The 23,273-nt window shown below is 37.6% G+C and overlaps 1 protein-coding gene across 1 annotated transcript; it reads left to right on the top strand.

Moving 5' to 3' along the window:
- The first annotated feature begins 5,295 nt into the window (after positions 1 to 5,295).
- On the top strand, positions 5,296 to 22,919 carry CPB1 (carboxypeptidase B1). Its single transcript, XM_059479397.1, has 11 exons — positions 5,296 to 5,366; positions 5,462 to 5,537; positions 7,303 to 7,427; positions 9,538 to 9,637; positions 10,194 to 10,295; positions 10,636 to 10,737; positions 13,030 to 13,140; positions 13,223 to 13,313; positions 13,983 to 14,185; positions 21,494 to 21,578; positions 22,732 to 22,919. The coding sequence occupies exons 1-11, from the start codon at positions 5,296 to 5,298 to the stop codon at positions 22,917 to 22,919; spliced, it is 1,254 nt and encodes a 417-aa protein (XP_059335380.1).
- The last annotated feature ends 354 nt before the right edge of the window (positions 22,920 to 23,273 follow it).

Below are 23,273 nucleotides of genomic sequence, written 5' to 3'. Positions count from 1 at the left end.
AAGGCTGTCCAAGTAGAGATTATTAGTCCAATTAATTGCTTTGAGAAGAGTTTTATGAATACTCTTGATCAATTAATAACAGTTTAATAACTGTTTAAGTCTGTTTAAGAAGGAATATATTTTTACATGAACAAATTGATGTGCAGAATTTATTTGAACTTTTTTGTTTGGTATTTTAACATGCTTCTTTTGGTGTGGCTTTTTTTCTGCTTGTTTTCTTTTTTAGTATGTTTTCTGAAGTCTAACTCCAAACTCCTCTAGAAAGTAAAAAGACAAATAATTGCATTGATCTTTTCATGTATGTTTTGTTGGGAAGGAAGCCAGAGAATTAGCCAAAGTTTTATTTGATTATAGTAGAGTTCTACTTCCATCTGTAGCTTGTGAATTTGGGTTATTTCAGTAGACGTGAACAGAAAACTTTATTAGTTTCCAAATAGTCTTGTTTTTCTGAAATCGTAGGACTCCCTGACCTTTGCTCAGGTATAACACCAGTTGATATAACTTGTCTCTCAGCAAAGAGCACTGGATTTCAAAATCATCCAGAGCTGAAGGGATCTGTTTAAGCACTAGGCTTCAGATTTATCAAGCATGCAGATGAAATACAAGCTATGCAGGAGAAAAATGTTCATAATTTATATCACCCATGAGGGCCACCACATACAAAAAGCAAAACCAGAACAGTAAATTACCTACCAATCTGTAGAAAGACATTTCAGTTAGGCCCAAGGGTGGAATCAAGCTGCTCAGTCCACTCTTTTCCTTGAACATTTCCTGTTGATGTTTTTGATGCATCCTGGACTCTCCTGATAATTCTCATCTGCCTTTGCTCCCACTTGTGGTGATCCTGCTGTGCTTGGTTAACACCACCAGAGCATCACTATCTGGATCATATTTAGTGGGATGAAATGGAGATCCATCTGTCTGTCTAAATCCTTCTGTTAAAACTGGAGGTTGATGAGTGCACACTTGACAGTCTGATTTACCTTCAGCCCCTGCAGAGCCCAGGATGGGAATCAGGGGAATACTGAGGAAGACAACATGCTAATACTCTGAATTACACACCCTGGAGAGGACTCAGCAGTGGGCAGACACTCCTGGGTCTTGTTACAGAATAATTCAAGAATAATTCTAATGGTTCTGGCATTGTTGGAGGTATTTGTAGGTGAGAATGATGTGCTGATCTACCCCAGAAGAGAAACTCCTAAACAGACGGAACCTGCACAAAGATGGGATATGAAACTGGCTTCTAATAGTAAGAGCACCGAGTGTCTACTCACTCCTCTACTTTCCTGGAGCAGGAACTTTTTGCTGCAGTTATGATCTCACTTCACACCACATATCGATCCCAGTGCCTTGAATTTGTAAGGAGGAGAGCCTTATCCTTCTGAGTGCCTTTGAACTGTCACTGAGTCCTGCCACGGCCCTGCCAGCCTCCCAGAGATCATGGCATAGGAATGATCTCAAGAATGAGAACTGGTCACAGTCTTGTACACGACAGAAAGCTCAGCCCAAGGACCAGCTGATGGAGCACATGTCCATAACCAATGGCTGTGAGGTCAGTCCTTCTCATTGCTTTATTAAACATCTTCTCCCTATTTGGCACTAAATAGATTCTCAGGGCTTGGTTTCTGGGAATTCTGGTACTGCAAATACCTTTGTTCACTGCTTCTATTTTAGTATATTTCACACATTTTTTTCAATTTGAAAACATATTATATATTCAACTTCTAGTTAGGGTAATAAAACACTTTCTAAACCCTAAGCAAGCTGTGCACGGATCATACAATGAAGCTGCAATACTACAGTCAATCCTGATTCCTAGAAGCCAATAGTAAAAATGTGATACTTATTTCTCAGGAGATACATTGGCAAGAATTCACTGACTCTACAAAAGAACAAGTTACAAGTTCATATATTTCTCCCCTGACAAGTCAATAACAAAAGTACAAACATATCCCAAAGTCATGAGTGCTCCCTCTTTTTTTGCTCCATACCCTTGATCTCATCACTTCCATTCTTTTATCTTCTTATCCAGTACCTGCTCGCCTATTAAGTAGCATCTGCAAATGTGAAAAAAAAATTTAAAGAGAAGATACCTACACATAGCTACCACAACAGTAGGATATGAGCATGTCCCAGGGCCCTAAAGTTGAAAAAGCCTTTGATGAATTAAAAGAATATTAATAATATATAAATAAAGTACCAAGAAAGCTTGGATCATATGCTGGGTAGCAGCTTCTGCTGATCCTGGCCTCTTCAAAGTACTCTCAAAGGTCTTCAGAATATATTCAATAGTTTTACTCTTCAAAACTAAGGTTAGAATATATTACCCTAACAAATAAATGATCATAAGAGGGTGCCATACGTCAAATACATGTGCCTGGTCTGGGGCACATGCTAGGACTTTGCTACATAACACACATAAGCAGTGTTAAGATTTGCACACTGCTTATCTTTTGGAACATATTAAATATTAACGAATATTAAGAAGATAAATTTGTCAATCAGGGATTGTAAGAACTGACTATATTTTGTGACTAAAAAATGGTAGACTTTTTAAAAATGTAGACCAACAAACTACTGGATTCAGGAAATCTCTTATCTACAGAAAATCCTATGAAAACAGACCTTATTTATCCTCAGACTTTTGGACTCAGTTTGATAAAAATGGGATGAAAGGCTTTGTAGGATAAAGGATGCTTCTGAAATACTAACATTGATATGTATTTTTTCCTTTTATCAATCTGTGGTTAGCCTTCATATGCTTTTCAAAGTGGACTACCAGAGTAATTCTATTCCAAAAACTGAAATAAGAAATTACTACAAAGATGAATTTCACTGGAATGTAGCCAGTTATTTAGAGGGAATATTCTTTGTGAGTGAAAGCATCACAGGAGGCTGTATTTTTAATCATCTAAAAAACAAACAACTACAACAAAATTGCAATTGCTGACTGTTTTTAGCCTCAGTTATGGTAAGTATAAGACAAAATGCCTGTCCTGAAGGAAGTTACCACACATTCTCCTTTTGGATTTTATTTCCTTGATTACAAAAAATTTAATTTTTCCTTCTGAATCTATTCAGAGATATAGGTAATGCTCTGCTCTCTGTGATAGGCCAAGGCTCACTCAACCATGGCCAACTGATGATGTTGGCTTGTAATCAGAGGCTAAAAAGAACAGATGGCTTAACCAAATCTGATTTGCTCTTTTATTTATCCTTATGCTGCCCCTTTATCCAGTATATATGCAAGTATTAAACATTTATACTATACAGTTAGAAGAACATGACAATGTTTAGAGCTAATTTATGAACTAACCTGACAAATATCCATCCTGAGATGCAAAATAAATCACTTAAGTAGGATTCCAGGTCAGTGTTTGTTTCTGATGTAGTCTGGGATGGAAACTGCAAAAACTGCTACTACAAATTCTGGTTTTCAGTGATGCTTGCCAACTCAGTAGTCAATGCTGCATCACTAATTGTTTGGAGATAAAAACCCCAAACATAAAACCAAAACACTCCCCATCATCTCCAACTGCATGAATAAGGAAGCAATTTATTAAAAGTAAACTCAGACTTTGAAATCTGGCAATTTCTATTTCCAAAATGCTTCTCAACAGGGAATGGTGACATCTGCAAATTGCTTGATTATTTTTCATGATCATTTATTCATTGCAAGTTCTGTGCTTGATCATCTCCACATTATTGTGTTTGCATTTGTCTTTATGGGATCAGACCCTATTATTTGATATCTGTAGTGATGATCTCATCATCATAAAATTAAAACTTCTGGAGACTGTGCAATATTGTTTTGACACTGTCAGAACAGCTCCTGGTGCCATCTGTCTTCAGAGGCTTGTCTCTCAGTAAGATTATTACTGGGCAAGAGCTTGCAGTGCTACAAATAAGGCCATTAATTGCAATCTAAGTTAAATCCTATGGTTTGGCAAAGACAGTTTTCAATAAGTAGGCCCAGTAGACTTTTTGACTCTCCTTTTAGGCAAGCATTAATAATGGGTCTTATTTATATGCATGAACATTGATTTAAAATTATATTTCTACCTATTCTGTATCTATGCTTTAGTGAACTGACTCCAGAGAACCTTATAAAAAATTAGGTGTCAAGCCTGATGCCACATTCATTCTTAAAATGCTCAATGACAATTAAATTTTCTGTACCTTGAAACTGTAACTACATCTTTTAATCTGAGATGAATGATAATATTTTTCTTAATAAATTTTCACATATGTGTAATACACAGTAGAATTTATTTGTGTCTGAACTCCTTTAATTTGCCTGGTTACTTAGGCATAACAGGAGACAGAACTGAGTTTGTAATTTCCATTTTTTATTTATTTGTTCACTGATTCATTTAGAGGCTCCCTGTCAAAAACGTCAGTCACATCAGGACACAGCAGCAATAGACAATTAATGTTGCATTCAATGCCAAGTACTCATTAATGAAAACTAAACAGATGCAAGTGCACTGCTGCAAACACATCACTGTTCTTCAGAGTAGGGACAACATGAAAGTTAAAAATGCTTTAGTATGAATACATTTCATTTGATCTTCTTAGTAAATTCCAGAGTATTGCTTAATCTGTAAGATATTTACCTCTGATCCACACATGATGAGATTAGAGAATGCACAAGAATCAACAGCTGTATCACATGCAGTACAGGTACAACCCTACTGCTACTAGAAATTTCTGCTCTTTCAGTTCTGCAGATGCCTGACAAATTTCTGTGAAGTGAGCACAGAACCAGTTCAGTGCTTTCCTTCTCTGTTGGGGGGGAAAAAAAAGCTTATTGGTATTTCCCAATTGGTAGATTCCTCTTTGACAATAATGTGTCAAAGTCAAACGTATATTATTAATGAAGAGGAACATTGTGATTAAGACCAGACACACTGCAACAACATCTGATGGACATCTACCATTACACAAAGCAACAATAAAATATTATAAAGTTTATAATTCAGCAACCACCTTATTAAAAATATCTAAATTCATATAAAAGAGAAAATAAAATAGTAAATTAAATTCACTTTCTCATATCAAGAGCTTTTCCAGCTCAAATAGTAAGATTCTTTAGCCAGGCCTCTGTGAGACTTTCAGCTATTTTCACAGGTGTAGAGAAAAACACACGATATAAATAGTATGCAAATAAAGCAAGGCCAAAAAAGTAAACTATCCATTGATCAGTGGGTTGTTCTTTGTATAACTGATAAAAAGAAGGACAAAACAAGTTATAAAACCAGCACAAAAAGAACAGAAGGCTGGTTTGAGAAAATGTGGGCACTCTTGGTTCTCATAGGTGTTGCATCTGTTTCTGCTCACCTGCAGGATCTTTCCTTTGATGGGTAAGAACAGACATCAAGTTTCATATCTGTGATTTCTTCTGCATGATCAAAAGGCTTTCAACTGTTTCAAATTGAATCTTTTTCTCCCCTTACAGGCAGAAGGTGTTCCGTGTGATTCCACAGAATGATGAGCAGGTGGAAATCCTCAATTTCCTTGCCAGAATCATGGAGGTAAAGGACTTGGGGAAGTAGTTATATTGTAGTTGAAATAAATATTTCTCCATTTGCTCAAATAACAGATTTTTTTAAATTATGCTACTGAATTAAAGACTCAATCTTGATTTCATTCAAGTCAGCTGTATTGTTTCTTTGGAAGGAATAGGACAAGGTGATAAAACTAGAGCTCTACAAAACATTCAAATACCTTCCAACAAAGTCTGGCTTACCCAATCTGAATGTCAAAGTGCCCACCAGAATTTTTTAATAGAAAAAATAATTCTTAAATGCTGTATTCAGTGTGAGGTGCTTTCAAGAATGTGTTAGATAAATCATAAAAATTCCAAATACCAGAACTTGTACTATTACAGGCGAAACATTTTCCTCATGTAAATAATCTAAAAATTTATACTGCCAGCAAAATGAATTTTCCTTTTGCCTCTAGTCTCTCATGTTATCTTTTCTTCTGTTGACTTTCCTTTAAAGCTTCCTTTCTCTCTAAGCTGCAAGTTTCTCACTGACCTTGATGTAGATATATGATGACACAATGACACGATGAAAAACTACAAAGACAGCAAATGTGTTTTCAATATTTCTCTTCAGCTTTGATGTTGTAAAATAGCTGTTGGTGAAAAAGACACCATTAGCTGTAGGATGAAAGGATGGTATTTTTAATGAAGTACAGATGTGGAGACCTATCATCAGCAGGCTACTACAGCATGCTGGAACAGTTTTCTGTAGAACAACATACTATTGAAATGGTGCTGCCAATATTAAGGAAATTAATATATACCACGCTTTCTTTTAAGTGTGAGGTATCAAAGGATTGTTTATTTTCTTTTTCTTTTAAGAAAAGATCCCTGAACTACCATTGTTATACAAAGCAGTCAGTCAGGACTGATGTAATTGTATATTCTGGAACAATCACCTAATTTGATGACACATAATTCATGAATAACCAACCCAAATTTCTTTTACCTTTGTGAGATGAAAGGGTGAAAAGGCATCAGGCTGGCAAATCATCTCTGTTTCCATTGGCCTTCAACAGAGCACTAAATCCAGAGGCCTGGATGCTTACTTCAGCAAAAATAACTGAAGTAGTAATAACACTATTGTTTGTCTACTTGGAATGAAACATCTTCAAAGGCACAGGTTCCTCATATCAACTTCAGTGATCTCTTTTAAAAGCCCTCTTACAGACAACAGTTTTTTTCAGATGATTTATGTAAAATATTCATGCAGTTCACACCTAATGTTGAGTTAATTTCTCTCTAACATTCGTAGGCAAAAAACTGAGAAAAAAAATGAAAGAAACTGTAAAAATGAAAGAAAATATAAATATAGTTATTAATATAATATAGTTATTATATAAATTTATATAGTAATAAATAATATATATTGTTATACATTTATAAATAATATATAATAAATGTAGATATAGTTGTGTAAAATAACTATATATTAAACATATATGAAAATTTAAATATAGTTATAATATTCACAATTCTGTATGAATGCAGAGGCTGTAGACAATTTACGGAATTGTTGCTGTCATCTCCAGAATTCTGCCATATAAATTGCAAGGCCTTTAGAAAATCTTAATCAATTTCCAGTTAAAATTTAGCTTGCTACTTGTGGGAAGCAATGCTGAATCAGTGTAATAGGATAGGCATGAAATTCAGTATATTAATCACAACCTCACCAGCATGCATACACCAATCTAAAAAATCACAACCACATGTATGTATTTATTTGTTTATGTCTTCATTTGCTCTTTCAGGTTGACTTTTGGCAGCCAGACTCTGTCACACTGGTAAGGCCAAAAATGCAAGTTGATTTCCGAGTTGAGGCTGAGAAGACTTTTAAGGTTGAAGATCTTCTGAAAGAAAGTGGAATGGAATATCAGTAAGTTTGTTCTAACTACTGTACTTTGAATAGAAGGGGACTAAATACCATGAAGGATGTGTTTGAGCTTTTCATAATGGTCAACTGATTTTCCTGTTACAAACTTCATCCCTCCTATGGACACCTCTACTGGCTTCAGCTTTCCTATGACAGTTCAAATGGACTGTAACTACTCTGCACTGATGGGGTGAGATGAAATGTTGATAGAGGCAAGAGATAGGAAACAGAGATACAGCAACAGAAATTTCCCTGAGGTGAAAGCTCACTGCAATAAACAAGGCTGGAGTATGGATGGGCATAGAAATATTTCCTACTGCAGACAAAATGCAGCAAAGGTCTAGAAAGAGCCAGAAAATACACCAGATGAGGGAAATGGACAGGGAACTGAAGCCAGAAAATAAAATGATGAGCCCCAAGGCTACCATGAGCAGGTCCCCAGTGAGTTGCAGAACAATAGCTAGAGGGACAAAAAACCCCAACAGGTGACAGACAGAAGACAGCTGCCAGATGAAAGGCCAAGGAAGCATGGAAAACAGATTCCCAGGATAGCTTTGGGCTGACAGAAGTCACATAGCAGATCCATGGCAAGGGTGTCTCCTAAGAGAGAGCTGACTGACTAGAACAGAGCACACTACCACATTACACACCACTGGGAACAAAAGCTCTGTAGTGAGGAGCACTAATGGAAGAATAAGGAGAATGAGGAGTTGCCTGACCCCATTCTTCACTTCATATCTTCCAATCACTGTGCAAGCATGAACTGAGGATGAGAAATTGACTTTGAGCTGGAGTGGAGTGGGGTTGTCTGTCTTCATTTCTCCTTTCACTCCACTTAAGCACTGCAGAATGGATCTGCCCAACTTCATTATCAGGCTTCTTTGATGTGTAAAGTATAGTCTGTCAACACCATGTACTCAGACACTGAAAGTCAGTAGTATTTGATCAAGTTTTCATTATTTCATTTGGCTGAGAGTAGAGTTTTTGTCTCTCAGCCCCACTGTTGAATCTAAAAACACTCTAGAATAAATGGTTTCCAATAATCCCACAGTGCACATACAGCACAGGAATCCCACTTCAGTGGAATTTCATCTTTAGCAAAGGACTTACTCTACATGTGTTAGTTTTCCTGTAATATTCATTAACTGCTCCAGGTCTGTGCACAAATCTTTTGATTGCAATCAAAGGCCAGAATGTCTGGAAGCTGTCCCTGACAAACCAGTGGATTGTCCTTGTGACAAACCAAGCTGTTATAATCCTTTTGAAGTGCAGCTGCAGTACCATGACATGATGTCACTTGCATTGTTTGTTCTGAAGGCTGCTGGTGCCTCACAAACTGGCCTCCTGTTCCTCTATCCAAATCACAAATGATCAAGGACGTATCCTGGATGAATAAGATTTGTAAAAGTTTTAAGACAGGTGCTGGAAAAACAAGAGGACTTCAATTTTTGATATCCAAGGTTGAAATATAAGCAAAAGGTGCTCAAGAGTATAAGTGATAAGTTGTACCTCTGTATCAGCCCCAGGAAAAAATGGACTGGAGAGATCCAACCAATCCAGACTGGATGTTGAGGTTTTTTCGCAATTCTGTGTTGTATTTAATAGCTCACGTCACATGCAATGAAGTAGTTTGGAGGACAGATAATGCCACCTGAACAGAGCTGTCAAACCACATCTAACATTTGGAAGCTTGGTTTTACAGGGAATTTCATCAGGGAAACATCTCTGGGTTGCTGCCTGGTTTGCCTGGAATTCCATCTGGCAAACATCTCTGGGTTGCTGGCAACATAAGATCAGCCTAGAGCTCATTTTGAAACACGCTCTGTCTCAGCATTGCCATTGTTCTGAAACCAAACTGTTGCCACCCTGGAGGTTTGTTAGTGTGGGGGTGAGGCAGCTGCTAATTGGCAGGAGCCTGTTGCTCCCTGGTCCTTTTGAGGCAAGGTTGAGGCAGGAGGCAGAAACTTGATACTAATATATCTTATTTCCAACCTGCCCACCTTTCCTTTCACAATCTGGGCAGCTCAAATGCTGGGCAGACCCTGAAATGTCTTACTTTCCTGCTGGATTGGTGTATGTTTCTCTTCACACTTTTCATGGTGCCTTCTTGCAGGGTTCTGATTGACAACCTGCAGGCTGCACTGGATGCCCAGTTTGACAGCCAAGCTCGTACTTCCAGCCACAGCTATGTGAAGTACAACAACTGGGACACGGTAAAGTCTAGAATTTACCACATTATCAGCTTGGTACCTTAGCTTCTGTAGTTTAAGTGCTTCCAGCCTTCCTCCCTTTTCCTCTTCTGCTCCATCCATTGACATGATAATGCCTCCAAACTCTCCTTCCTCTTCATTACTGAGCTAGTTTGTGTAACCTACTTTTATTTCCTCTACTTTGCTCCAAACGCTGCAAAGAAACTCTGGCAGAAATCCACTGGACCAGGCTGAGATGCTTCACTATTTATTTCCTTTCCGTTTCACTACTTCTCCCATCTCCTCTGCTAAACAACTCTATTCCATTCCCTGTTTCAGTTCTAGCTCTTCATAAGACCCCTATCCTCCTTTTTTTCACAGCCATGCTCATTTTTCCTGACATGTAATCATGGTCGTGTTACTCTTCACATCTTTGCAGCGGCTCTGTGGACATCTACAAATTGTATTAACTATTAGACCACATTAGATGCTCAGAAAGACTGTTCTGGCTTGAAATCTGCAAATTAATCAGTCTGGACCTAAGGAACAGAGATTTAGACTTAACCTCTTTATTAAACAGATAGCTGATTGGACTGCTGATATTGCTGCTCAGAACCCAGACCTTGTCTCTCGTAGTGTAATAGGGAACACATATGAAGGCCGGCCAATGTACCTTCTCAAAGTAAGTGCCTTGATTTCTTCTCTTCCTTTATTGACAGTAATGTATCATTCAAACATACAAGATAAACTTTTAGAGACACTACAGGAAATAATTCAACCATACAGAGTAATCAAATAATTGGGGGAAGCTTATCAACATTAATAAAAATGAAATTATTAAGAGTATTTTTGTAACTTGATTATCATGCTCAGGTACAGTTGGGAGCACTCCACAGATTTCCATTTAAACAAGGAATGCCATATTTGTATAAATAGGTCAGCAAGCTGACTGACTTGTTCTGCATACAATTTATTTTGTTCAAGCCCTGGGGTATTGTTTTGCTTTTTGTTTTTTTTCTTAGCTGGGAAAAAGCGGTGCAAATAAGAAGGCCATCTTTATGGACTGTGGTTTCCATGCAAGAGAGTGGATCAGCCCTGCTTTCTGCCAGTGGTTTGTGAAAGAGGTCAGTAAGTGTAATGATGAAAAAATATTTTGCAAAACCTATGTTTAAGAAAACCTTAAATGAGCAGCAAGAACTCAGGTCACTGCCTTTCTCCCTCTAAATACATGTCTGCTTATGCCTTCTTCTCACCTCAGAGGGTTAAGGTGTAACTACTTAAACCAGATCATTGTGCTTGGACCTGCAATCTTTCAGCAGCTTAAGACAATCTGAAAAGTGTCTAAGAGATACTGGCAACTACAATGGTTGCTTAGTTTGTAAATTCTTTTTGCACCTGTAATCAGAGAAAGGTGAGAGAAAAGCAAATAGCTCTAGTAACACTATAAACATAGCCATGTTCTGCACACAGATATAAGGAATAAGAAAATTCAAGGGCACACCAGAAGGCACCTGAATGTACTCCAGAACAGCTGACTTGCCAGGTGGAAGGTTCCTTGCTACCAGCTTAATTCAGTAAGGCAACAGGGAGGATTGAAACCTACCCTGGGCTCAGCAATGAGGAAAGGTACCCAAAAAAGGAGGAAGACTATAAATGAAGCTCCCTAAGCTCCACTCAGGAAGAGGGAAATGCATATACATCCTTTTGAGCTACCACCTCAGGCTGTACAGAAAGGCACTAAAATATGAAACCATATTCAAGGGAGAGCTGCATAGGTGAAATTAGCTTTACTTCAGTCTAGGATACTTTAGGTCTTGAATTAAACAATTTTATGTCCTTTATATTTTCTTTCTCACTACCAGTATAAAGCAGGTGGAGATTATTAAATGCTGCACAGACATCTACACAGAGACAGGTATATTACCCCTCAGATGGAGGAGATAAATCAATTTAGCAGAGCAATTTACTGACTGAATCTCAAATTTTGTAATAACTTCTGTTGGAAGTTTAAGAAAAAAACACCAACAAAACCAACCAACCAATAAATAAAACCACACCAGAAGCAGCAGCTGGAATCTAAAACCCAAGAAAAGGAAAGCCAATCTACATAAGCCAGCCATGCTGGCAGAGGCCTTGGTGGCAAGTAGAATCTCAGTGTTATCAGACAGGCATGCAGTTCTGTGTAGGGAGCAGTGGAAATTGGAAGTGACATTTTGGTGGAGTCAATGGGAATATGATTTCATTAGTGCCTAATAAGGCTGCAGACAGTATGTGGTACCATTTTTCTCTCAGCAATTCACGTCACTGCAGCTGTCATTTTCACTGTCTGGTCACTTAATTCATGGATGTACCTGACACCAGCAGTGCCTCTGCTCAGTGTGTCCACAGGCAGAAGTGCTTTAAAAGAGCAGACCTCTGAGTATCATCAGAATTTCACTTGGGATTGCATCTAGAAATACAATTTTAAAAAAATAGAGAAAAACGTGAGCAAGGTGGATTGTTATAGGTATCTCAAAAGAGAAACCCACCCAGACATCAACAACAAAAAAACAAAACAAGCATAAAATAAAACCCAGGAAAAATTATTTCAAGTGATCTGAAACTGCTTTTCTAGATTTTATATCCCACCCTCCCACTTGTCAGTTACAGGACAAAAAATGCCTTTTTCCATTGCATTGCCCTGTGTTGCCCTTTATAGCTGTGTAAACAAAACATGGGTACAACACACTTAAAGCAAATTTCCATGATCATTGTATGGTCTCTCAACACTCATATGAACCTGTGAACAAGCATTGCAAGTGCCAGACCATGAACAATCCAGATATAGAGGATTTTGCAGGAGTTCCTGTTTGTTATTCAATATCTGTGTCTGGAAAAGTGCAGGAAAAAAATCTGTCTTCCTATGAATAAATGCATCCACAAATTTATGATTGGAAATGTGTTAGAGTGTTACTTAGAAATATTCTCTATAATTCTGGTCATTAAAAAAATTTCTGCACAACAGATACAAAAAATGGAAATAATGATTTCTCATTCCCACATAAATTAAACTCAACCTTTAAGGTGCCAGGACACAGGAATATATGTGGACAGCAGTATTGTTCTGCCTGTAACCAAGAAGCTTGTAGATGGAAATCTCTTTCCAGTGATTTATTATTCTGTTCAAAATCAACATTCCTTCACCTTATAATTTATCTAGCAGTATAAGGTAGTTTTCTAACAGCAGTGTGGTTTAAGTCAGTGCAAATCTAAGCACATGTCAGAACATAGGGCTGCCATCTCCTGTGCTGGAGGGGCCTGGATGAGTTTTTCTACCACATTCATTAACTCCTGACCCAGACCCAGGCCTTCACATGCACACAGGAGATGCACATCAATGAAGACATCATCAGCTTTTCCTACTTTTCTCCAAGTAGGCTGTGGAGACCTATGGAAAAGACTCTGTCATGACCACACTCCTGGACAATCTGGACTTCTACGTTCTCCCTGTTGTTAACATTGATGGTTACGTTTACACTTGGACAAATGTAAGTACATTTTTCTTTCTTATTGTTGGAAAAGTCGACTGTCAGAACTGACTCCAAGTTTTCACCTGGGATTCTGTTACAGGACCGCATGTGGAGAAAGACGCGCTCTAAAAATTCCGGGACCTCTTGCATTGGGACAGATCCCAACAGGAATTTTGATGCTGGCTGGTGCAGTAAGTATCTTCTAACAAGAGCTGCAAGTAATTACACATGAGTGCAATAGCCAATACACTTAACTATTGGATTTCCCCTACCTGATGCTCCAGCTTCAGCTTGAGTGAAGCATTGTGTGTGATGTAGCTTGTTTAATTTTTAAAGCAGTTTTGGGAAAAAAAAGCCAAACTTTGGCTACTAGCATCATCAGCATAGTCACTTCTATGAACATATCTGCACACACATGTGCATGTATATGCATATACACATATAGACAGACACACAGCTATGAGTTCAGAACAGAAAGGAAAGGAGCTTGCTTTCATTAAAAGCAGTCTCTTTTGAATGGTTTCCACTTTGTTCCACAGAAGTGCCTTAGAAATGGAGAATATATGCAAGGAGAGGACTGTTAACTATTGAAGCAAATCAATATCCCAAAAAATTCCCATAATATAGGTCTTTACATCCATATTCATGTTCTTCCAACTATGTACACTGTAAAGGCCATATTTATTCATTCCTACAGGATGTTTCCCAGCATCTGAACTATGCCATAAAATATTCCTTCCTCTGATATGGCATGTGTATTAGCAGGATTTCCAAGGCTTACCTACAAACGTGGTGTAACATGACTCTCCTAACAATCTACTTCTTCATTAAGTACTCATTATATTCACCTTTCTTCTCAGCTCTTGGGGCCTCAGATTACGCCTGTTCTTCCACATACTGTGGCTCTGCACCTGAATCTGAAAAGGAGACCAAGGCTTTGGCTGATTTTATTCGTGAACATCTTTCTACAATCAAGGCATACTTGACAATTCACTCCTATTCCCAGCTGCTACTGTTTCCTTATTCATACACTTACAATTTGCCATCAAATTACCAGGAACTGGTAAGTCACTTTGTCATTTTGACTTTATGAAAAGAATAAGCAAAAATCATCAATTGCTATTTAGGTACCTTTAACTCCAAGCAGTTTCTTTAACATCTGGAAAGAATCCATATTGCCAGTTTTTGAAAATATTTTAGTCTTAGCAAGAACAAGGGAAACTAATATGGTTTCAAGATAGCTGAAGCATCAGATGAACTTCATAACCTTATTTAATTTCCATGTGCACAATGAATTTGACACAAAAGCAGTTCTGTCACCCAGTCATGCCATCCAGAAATCCACTCTGCTGTGCAGCACTGCCTCCAGAGGCTGCTGTGTGTGTACCTCTAATACTTTACATAAAAACACTACGGTCTGTAAACCAAGGTAGCAGCTTGGCAGATTGTAATAACTATGAAATAACTCAACTGGTATCAACAGCAAGCGAGACTCTCACTCTACCACTTTCTACTGAACCTAAGCTCTCACTAACGTAAAGTCAATGAGGCAGTTCTTGACTAAAGTATAATTGAAAACAGATACAAAAAAAAGACATAAGTTTCAGTTTGGAGGCCTTTTCCAAGGGGCCTGGATTTAAACACAGACATTTTATTTAGAAGAGGAGAGGATGAATGTGGTATTTTAAAGGACAATTCCTCTTTTATCAATTCCAGAAAAAAGCCACTCTAATGCCATTTAAGAGAGATTTTTTTTGATCCTTAAAACCAGATAGAGAGGTTAAAACTATTAAATGTGTGTAAAAGCCGTAAACACTTCATAGGCCAAGAATCAACAATCATGAATAACAAAATTACTTCAGTTCTCTGGCATATTAGCAATTAGAATCTGTTGGCAGGGAAAACAACACAGCAAGACAAAACAAACACATTTTGATTCCCCCTCTTTCCTCGATGCTGCCAAAAGTCCAAGGCAACAACAATGTGTGTTGCTGTGCAGGTTTGACAGATTTATGAATACTCCCAAATACATGTCTTGGTTCTGAACAGAAATACAAACTGGGGCCAAGAGTGAAGTTTCTTGATAGGCTTTTTTGAAAGCCTAAAAGAGAAGACTAAATTAAAATGAAGATTTTGTTTTCTTAATTTATATCCCAGGAATTTTGTAATTGAAATTATTTTGGGAGTGGTAGCAATATCTTGCCTTCATATTTTACAAAAGCTTCATAATTCACATATTACTGCTCAGTCTAAAGTAATAAACAGCACTAAACAGTTTAGTGCTGTTGAATCTGCTTTGTTGTCAAGATCACAAATTTCTTATTTGTGAAAAATTTGCATGAAGTTCTGCCCCATTTTTTGAATGAAGAGCACATGTGATGAAATGTAACTAAAAGTACAGTGTGTTTCTCACAGTATTAAACAGAGAAAGTACACTGACAACTCATTACTAAAGTAATGTCTAGCAGAAAGAAAGAACCTATCTGCTTTGCTAGGTTTTAAAATTCTTAAATTAAAATTTTATATTGTTCTATTCTAATACATGTCTAAAAGTTCTGTCTAAATTTAGAATTTGGAGAAATGCTGAAGAATGAAAATCTGAACTTTTAATAGCTATTGTTTGGGCAAATAAAATAATCATAAATCTTTTCTTAAATGAAGAAGCAAAATTTATAGTGCCATTATCTTATCTTAGATGTTATTTTTACCCTGACAGATCTAATAAATTAAAGGAAATATAGCTGCAATTTCTTATCTCTTTTGGTGAGCAACTGGACATGTGTTTAAACAAAACCTCGCATGTCTGCTGCTCATTAATAACATTTTGTTCCATTATATTTAATTAAAGGTAACATAATACCACAGGGCTTATGTTGCATTCCAGTGTCCGAGATACAGAAAGGTAAAAAATTGAGTAATTTGAGATTAAGGACACTAAATCTGCAGAAGAGAAAGGCCCAGAGAATGCCTGGACCTTCCTTCCCTGAATATGTAGTGAACAGTGTGTCCTTGGGGCTCAAAAGACTTTTTCTGTTTACAGCCCCAAGAAATCAGCAGAAGGTCTAAAACTGCTTTGGTTTGTCAGATAGAACAGGGCACTCAGAGAACCTCTTCATGTTCCCTGCACTGCTCAGCAAATCAGAACAACACAAAGTTATTGTAACTGACTTAAAGCCAAGGATTAGAACTATCCTTCAACCATGCCTGGTGTAAAATGTGATGAAAGTCATGTATATCCATTCCTTCCCACAACCTCCCACTCTTCCCCTGAGATGCAAGAGGTTAAAAATCCCACAGCTCTCAAGGATTTTCCCCAAATTTGTCTCCCTTTATTCTGGGTTGTTGTTTTGTGCCCCTAACCTAGGAGTTGCACAAAGTTTCCACTGTTATCCAAACAACAAAAATAAAAACAACCAAGACAGGAAAATCTAGGTCAGGAATTTCTCAGAAGTTACACAATACTCTTGTGATGACACCCTTAAAGAAATATGTCCTCCTTTTGGAGAACCACATTTTGTCTGCTTCGCAATCCTCTTGGCTCATTCTTTACCATACCCTGACGTATTGCCCTGAACACAGAATACAACTTGAATCCCTCTCCTACAGGGAACAGAAGCATTAGCTTTTCACAATAACAAAATATGCTTAGCAAGACCACTATCTCTCCACACCCCAAAAAGACTTCTTTCATCTTTATTTTACTATTCACATTTTGTCCTCTTGCAATAAAGAACTATGTATTTAATCAGACTTTTCATAAACAGTTCAGCCCATATTTTTTAATCACTTCATATATTTGCCTTAGCCTCCCATTAGGCTTTCCTCATTTTCAGCAGACAAATCTAGCTTTATCAGTTCTTGTTTGTATTTGAATTGGCTCTGAACTGTAGGTTGAGAGAGGAGAGGAATGTGTATCGTGCCCTTCCTTCCTTTCCAGTTCAATCCCATATCTCAGTTAAAGTCAGCACCAAATACATGTGTGCAGCCAGCTCATATCCAGATTAATGTAGGTGTGTTATTACAGTTTCACAGGCTGCAGAATATTACATTAATTTACAACCCAAGATAATTCCAGTCTGTATTACTTGAATGCACACTGGCTGCATGGGTTGTTGTTTCAACTCACCAAAATTAACCTTCCATATTGGTTTGGTCTAGCATTTTACTTCTTCTTGAGTGCTTAAAATAGGACATATTAGAAAGTATTAAAGAGATATGCCCAGAGTCTGTGCAGTCTGCAAGAGTGAATATATAGCATGACTGTATCAGTCTGACTATTTAACTTAGTGCTTAGTTGCGAGGTCCTGGACATGCTTTAGACATATGAAGACCTGCGAGTAAGAACTGTTGGATAGCAAAAATCCTACATCTAAGAGATTCAGACAAGCCCACGAGGAGTTGCAATCTGCTGCTGATGTATCTGTGTTATTGCACAGATTGTATTACTATGATTGTACTACTTGTTACATTAAATATTGTTAAAGTCAACTGGGAAGCACAACAAACAGGAATGTGGGCAGCAAAGCAGTATTTGAAATTTGCCTCACAGCTCTTCCACAAGAGTTTACCACAACAGAACTGTTCTGTACTGGCAGTCTTAAAATTGTGAAAAGGATGTGTTTAGTAGCAGCATCTTCCAGATGAAGCTGATGTGTGAATCTGGCTGATAGACAAGAGCCTCCAACAGGTGTAGGGCCCAAATGATTAGCACTGGAAACCCTCTCACCAGGGACTAATTTCTTAAACACTGTAGAAACTATCACAGAAAAACAGGCTTGTAAAGGAAAAGAATCATTCCACTGAAGTGGTCACTGGCTGGATTTCCTTGGCTTTTGGAGCATATGAGACACAATAGAACAGTCAACTAAATGACACATCATCATGGACCTTTGAGGGGGGAGTCTGTTTTTACTGGCAAAACAAAAAGGCTCAGAAGTTTCAATTCACTTGGCTAAAGCTAACAGCAAATCCATATTTTCAGCCTTTCATTACAAAGGAAGTTGAGGGTCCCTTTAGTTAAAAAGTAAAGCATGAAAGATCGATGTGAAGGGAAAATACCTTGGGCAGATCAGCCTTGGGCAAATCAGTTGGCAGTCCAGTGAGGGAAGAGAGCAAGAGGTCCAGTCAAGCAGTGAAAAGGCTTCTCCAGACCACTTTCAGATTGAGAAGGCAAAGGGAGTTGTCCACAAACAGCAGCTGCATATCAACATCTGTGGAGTGTTTCTAAATGGTCACAGTTTGCTGGCAAATCCTCCCTGACGATACAAGAGTAAAATGAAGGAGATGAGATGCTCCCATAAAAATTACCTATTAACACAAAAAATATGCTTAGCACGATAATTTATCTTGTTAGTTCAAACTTCCAACGTGGTGAGAAAGAGACACCAGTACCACATCTTTCATTAAAAGCTAATAACTGAAAAAACCTAGGTTTGAAAGTTGTTAATTATGTCAGATAATGACAACTGAGAACACAGCTCTGCTGTCTCCCTGGCTCACGCGCTCTGTACACAGATAAGCGAAATATTGGTAATTGCAGTGTAAACACAGATGGGTGATGAGCACAGGAACTGCTGCCTTCTGCTGAAATGACCAGCTCTGAGAGTTCAGCTGGGAGTCAGAAGCTGAAAAGCCGTTTCTGCTCCCAGTTACAAGGTATTACCCTGGAGTTATTTCTTCGACTGCAGGGCGCCACTTGTTTCTCTGCTACTATAAATCTCAGCAACATTTTCCTCGCAAAAGAGGAATTCTTAACAGTACAAAACCCCAAACAAACAAACTCCAAACAAACCACAACAATTTAGTTAAGCCCATTACGTCAAGAGATGTAGAAAATTACTGAAAAACAAAGAGTATCGTCAAAGGTCAAAAGGAAAACAATATTTCACCTTGCTGGTGGTCCAAATAATTTACAAGCTTGAAAATCCAAACTAGTACCCAAAGTTTTCCAAAAGGGTGAAAAGTATTTATACACCTCTGCATTGACTTCCCTATTATTTCCTTCTTATGGATTGCTTTGAGTAATTGAGCTATTTTGAAAAACAACCAAACACATTTTCCTCATATTTTGTATTTATACTCACAAGTATTTATTTAATACATATTACTCCTGCTGATTTATATTATATTATTAACAAAAGACATTAGTTCTTATAAAGTTGAAATTTATTTTTCTACCTTTAGGTTTTGGACTGCAAATCCATTAAGAAAGTAAATGTTAGAGTCACTTAAAGGAAAAAAAAAAGATATCAAAAATTCTGATATGCATGATGAAGTCATAAATGCTTAGGCACATTTTTTACTTAGACAGGGTCATTTAAAATACCACCTTTATCTCCAACCTGGAGAGCTTGAGGAAGCTGTTTATTTGGATTCTAGGCTCTAAACAGCTGGAAATCTCAACTGCTCTTTCTACAAATTTCTGGTTTTTACAACTTCCAGGCCAACAATAAAAAATCCCTCAGGTAAAAAGATTTCCTGACATACTTTTTTCCGGTATGTGTTCTGGTATGATTTAAAGCCATCATTTGTCTGCTGGGTGGAACAAATGCCCTGGGTCAAACAGCCCCACAGAGCAGCTCTGCTGCTCTATTGTCCCTGCTTTAGTTAACTAAAGAGAGCAAATACCAGTTACCAACAGGTCTGCATATTGAACCAGACAACCCTTCCAAATTTTACTTCCACTTTGCATATATTTGAAGAGAGGAAGAATCAGTTTACATTTAAAAATTCATTTGCTATTGAGAGATTTGACTCAATCTCTGCTGCTGATTAAATGTGTACATTATAAACAACAGATGGCTGAAGAAAACATGGCATCGCTAGCAGATAGCAGACTCCAACTTCTACAATTCCCTCAGCATGTGTTAAAAATTATTATGGATTTTAGAAAAATCAATTTATTGAGGGATTAAAAAAGAGAGGAAAAAACCCAAACCAAACAAAAAAGAAGATCACAGGACAGAGCTTAGCTACTCCAATTGCCCTGGATCCAAGATTGTGAAATGCAGAGCAACAACATACTTCCTTGCAATTGCTTGTCTTTGTGTGATAGAGAGGCCAGAAACCAAACCCCACATTCAGGCAGTCAATGTTATAGCTGGAAAGACAAGCTTCAAGTATGCTTTAGTTTTTTTTGTTTAAATATCCTTTATATGCTAAAGGACCACAGATTTCTAGAGCAAACTCTCATTATTCTAAAATGCTCATAACCAAATATTTGGGAATGGGGAAACACATGCAATTCTGCTTGACAGTAGGCTGCCAGTGAAAATGCAAACATGTTGTGATGTCTTTTAGCAGCTGAGAAAGTTCTCTCAGTTAACTAAAATTTTCTAAATCCTTGGTCCAATATGTCTTTTTGAGTAAATCAGGAGAACACTTAAGCATAAGGATGAACAGAGAATATTTTACAATATATCTTCCACTGGGATGTAAGCCAGAGTGTAACCTACAGAGAAGGAAAGAGCTTGAGGAAATTCCTGGAATAGTATACCATTCAGCTGCAAGCTATAAAGAAATATATGGCAATCCATTGCTTATACTGAACATATGCTTTCAAAAATCACTCATATTTATCATCTGTTAGTAATAGTTTTCATGTTTTATTACCAACATGTTGTATAATGAAGAATTGGAAAAGCCACACGTTCCAAAGAAAAGTCTGTAATTTTCCTTAATGCAAACATACAAAACTTCATAGTACTATTGATGGGCCTGATCCAACCCTCACTGAATCAGTGGGAGTTGAATGAGTCCCTCTGTGCACAGGAAATGAATTGAAATTAATGAGACTACATATGGTTTCAGGGTAATTTATGCCTTTTTTGGCTGTTAATATTTATAAGACCTTAATCTGCTTCCACTTGTATCAATGTTCAACTCCCCTGACTGAGCCAACTCTACTCTGAATGTATAGCTGCATGAAGAGAAGGAAAAGGGTATTGTATGTTTGCAATTTACTGTACCATGTCATTACTTTTCTCTAAGATTCTCTTATCTCTAAGTAAGGTTCCTTATTTAGTTTTAACCTTGTACAAGTTTCTTCCTAATCTAGAAAGTGCTGTTACCTCTTGTCCCCTTATCTGTCCAAAACTCCCTAGAATGTACACCAGGCTGCAACAGACCATACACAGACTGGATCACACTACATTAAACCTTTGAGAATAAGTTCTTTGCTGACAAACTCTTTTCAAAGCACCAGGACAAGCTGGGCCTTAGCTACTGACAGCTAGTCACACTGAGAGGTCAACAACAGTTTTCTAATAAAGCTTCTCCAGCATGGCTTTTGAGTTTATGCAACAGTGTAATTGCTTAGATTCACTCAGAAAGCTTCTGAAAATCTGCATTTATCATTCTTCTTTTCTTACAGAATTCCATAGCTAAAGCTGCTTCCAAAGAGCTGGCCAGTTTGTACAACACCGACTATACATATGGTCCAGGAGCAACAACAATCTGTAAGTACTGACAATCTATATTAAGTACTACTACGCAGTTTTCTAGTGATTCTTGTTCCTCCTTCTAAGTAGTCGTCTTCTTCCTTCACATGCTTATATGAAGAGGAATATATGGGACCTGTCATTTCTAAATTATGGGATAATTTATTCCCCAGGGATCCCAGGAAGTGTGTGACCCCCTAGAAAGTCAAGTGATGTAGTAAAATGTTTATGAATCCACATGCACAGCATGAGTTCCTAAATCATATACAACTTAGATTTAAACATAAAAACTTTGACCTGAGATTTTCTGCATTTCCAGTATCTCCAAGTCAAGGATGATGTGAATCCTTCAACCACCCTAGTGACACCAATTTCTTTTACTTTGCATTACATTCTGAGACACATACTAATTACAATCCTATTTGTAATTTATAAAGACTAATTATTCTACCCTTCTTGGGAACTCAGCTGTGGATATGGCCTCTGCAGTGCCAAAAGCCAAGTTGAGGTTATCTCAATATCTCCCATATTTAAGATCTCTTAATTACTTAAATATGGAAGCTAATTTCTCTTGCCTGTTTCTCCTTCCTCAAATAGTTAACCACCCTCTCCCAAACATTTTAAAAACCAGTTTCTTCCAATTTTTACAATATTTTTGGAGACTCTTTAGAAATGGCAATTTTGGAGGCTTCTTCCTTAGCAAGATAGACTGTTTTTATTGTACCAGCTACTGAAAAGGGAGGGTACTATTTGTCCAGCAGAAAATGATGGAGCCAAAATCCCAGATATACAATTGTTTCTCATCTCTGTGAACCTCAAAAAGCCACTCAGTGAGAGGGCATTTGCTTCCTATACCAAGTGCTTCTAAACACCACATGCCATTCTTCTGTTCCTTAGACATTTCTCCCATGGTTTCCCCACAATAACAACAAGGAGGGAGCAGTTTAGCTTGTTTACATTTGCTTGCACAAATAGCTGTAACAAAGCTCATAAAAGGCCTAAAATCACAGCAGCTTTCCCATGAGCAGGATAAATCTATCAAATCACTGAATATTTCTTTTTATCTGTCCTTTCTGCATCCCTGGCTATGTGACTTGACTCCAAAGTATTTCCCATTTAATGTGTAGCCACTCTTTCCCAGTTAAGCTTTGTTTAATTTCTTTACCCACAGACCCTGCTGCAGGGGGCTCTGATGACTGGGCTTATGACCAAGGCATCAAATACTCTTTCACTTTCGAGCTCCGGGACACCGGGAGACACGGTTTCCTTCTCCCTGAATCTCAGATAAAGCCAACCTGTGAAGAGACTTTCCTTGCTGTCAAATATATTGCCAACTATGTCCTTGAGCACTTGTATTAGAATGGAGTTCTAAAAATTATTAAAGTAGGCTTTATGCAAAGATGCCTTCCCTTTTTTCTTCCCTAAAAATGACTTTTTTATTTCTCTATACTTAATGCTCTTAAGTCATGTTCTTAGTCCATTACAGGTCACTAGAACTACAAGTTTTTCAAGAGAAATTTTAGAAATTCAAGAGAAATAAAATATTTTTATTGAAGCAACTGGCATAGTTGGGGGGGTTGAAAAAGAAGGAGCACAAGATTAATCAACCTAAGGTTAAGGTCATCTTATTGATTAAAATTATCTTTACACAAAGGAGATGGGCTGAGCATTAGAGCTTATACAGCCTAACTGTTAATCAGAATGAAAAGAACC

Source organism: Ammospiza nelsoni, chromosome 10, assembly GCF_027579445.1.
Source record: "Ammospiza nelsoni isolate bAmmNel1 chromosome 10, bAmmNel1.pri, whole genome shotgun sequence".
In the NCBI taxonomy this organism is placed as follows: Eukaryota; Metazoa; Chordata; class Aves; order Passeriformes; family Passerellidae; genus Ammospiza; species Ammospiza nelsoni.
The sequence above is the reverse complement of the archived record's forward strand: the minus strand, read 5'-3'. Positions and strand labels throughout refer to the sequence as shown.

What these genes read in the sequence shown, in the direction of transcription:
- CPB1 (XM_059479397.1), top strand. Translation starts at nt 5,296, where the DNA reads ATGTGGGCACTCTTGGTTCTCATAGGTGTTGCATCTGTTTCTGCTCAC. An exon ending in GAAAGTGGAATGGAATATCA is followed by an intron (nt 7,428 to 9,537) that starts GTAAGTTTGTTC and finishes GCCTTCTTGCAG; the next exon opens with GGTTCTGATTGACAACCTGC. An exon ending in ACGTTTACACTTGGACAAAT is followed by an intron (nt 13,141 to 13,222) that starts GTAAGTACATTT and finishes ATTCTGTTACAG; the next exon opens with GACCGCATGTGGAGAAAGAC.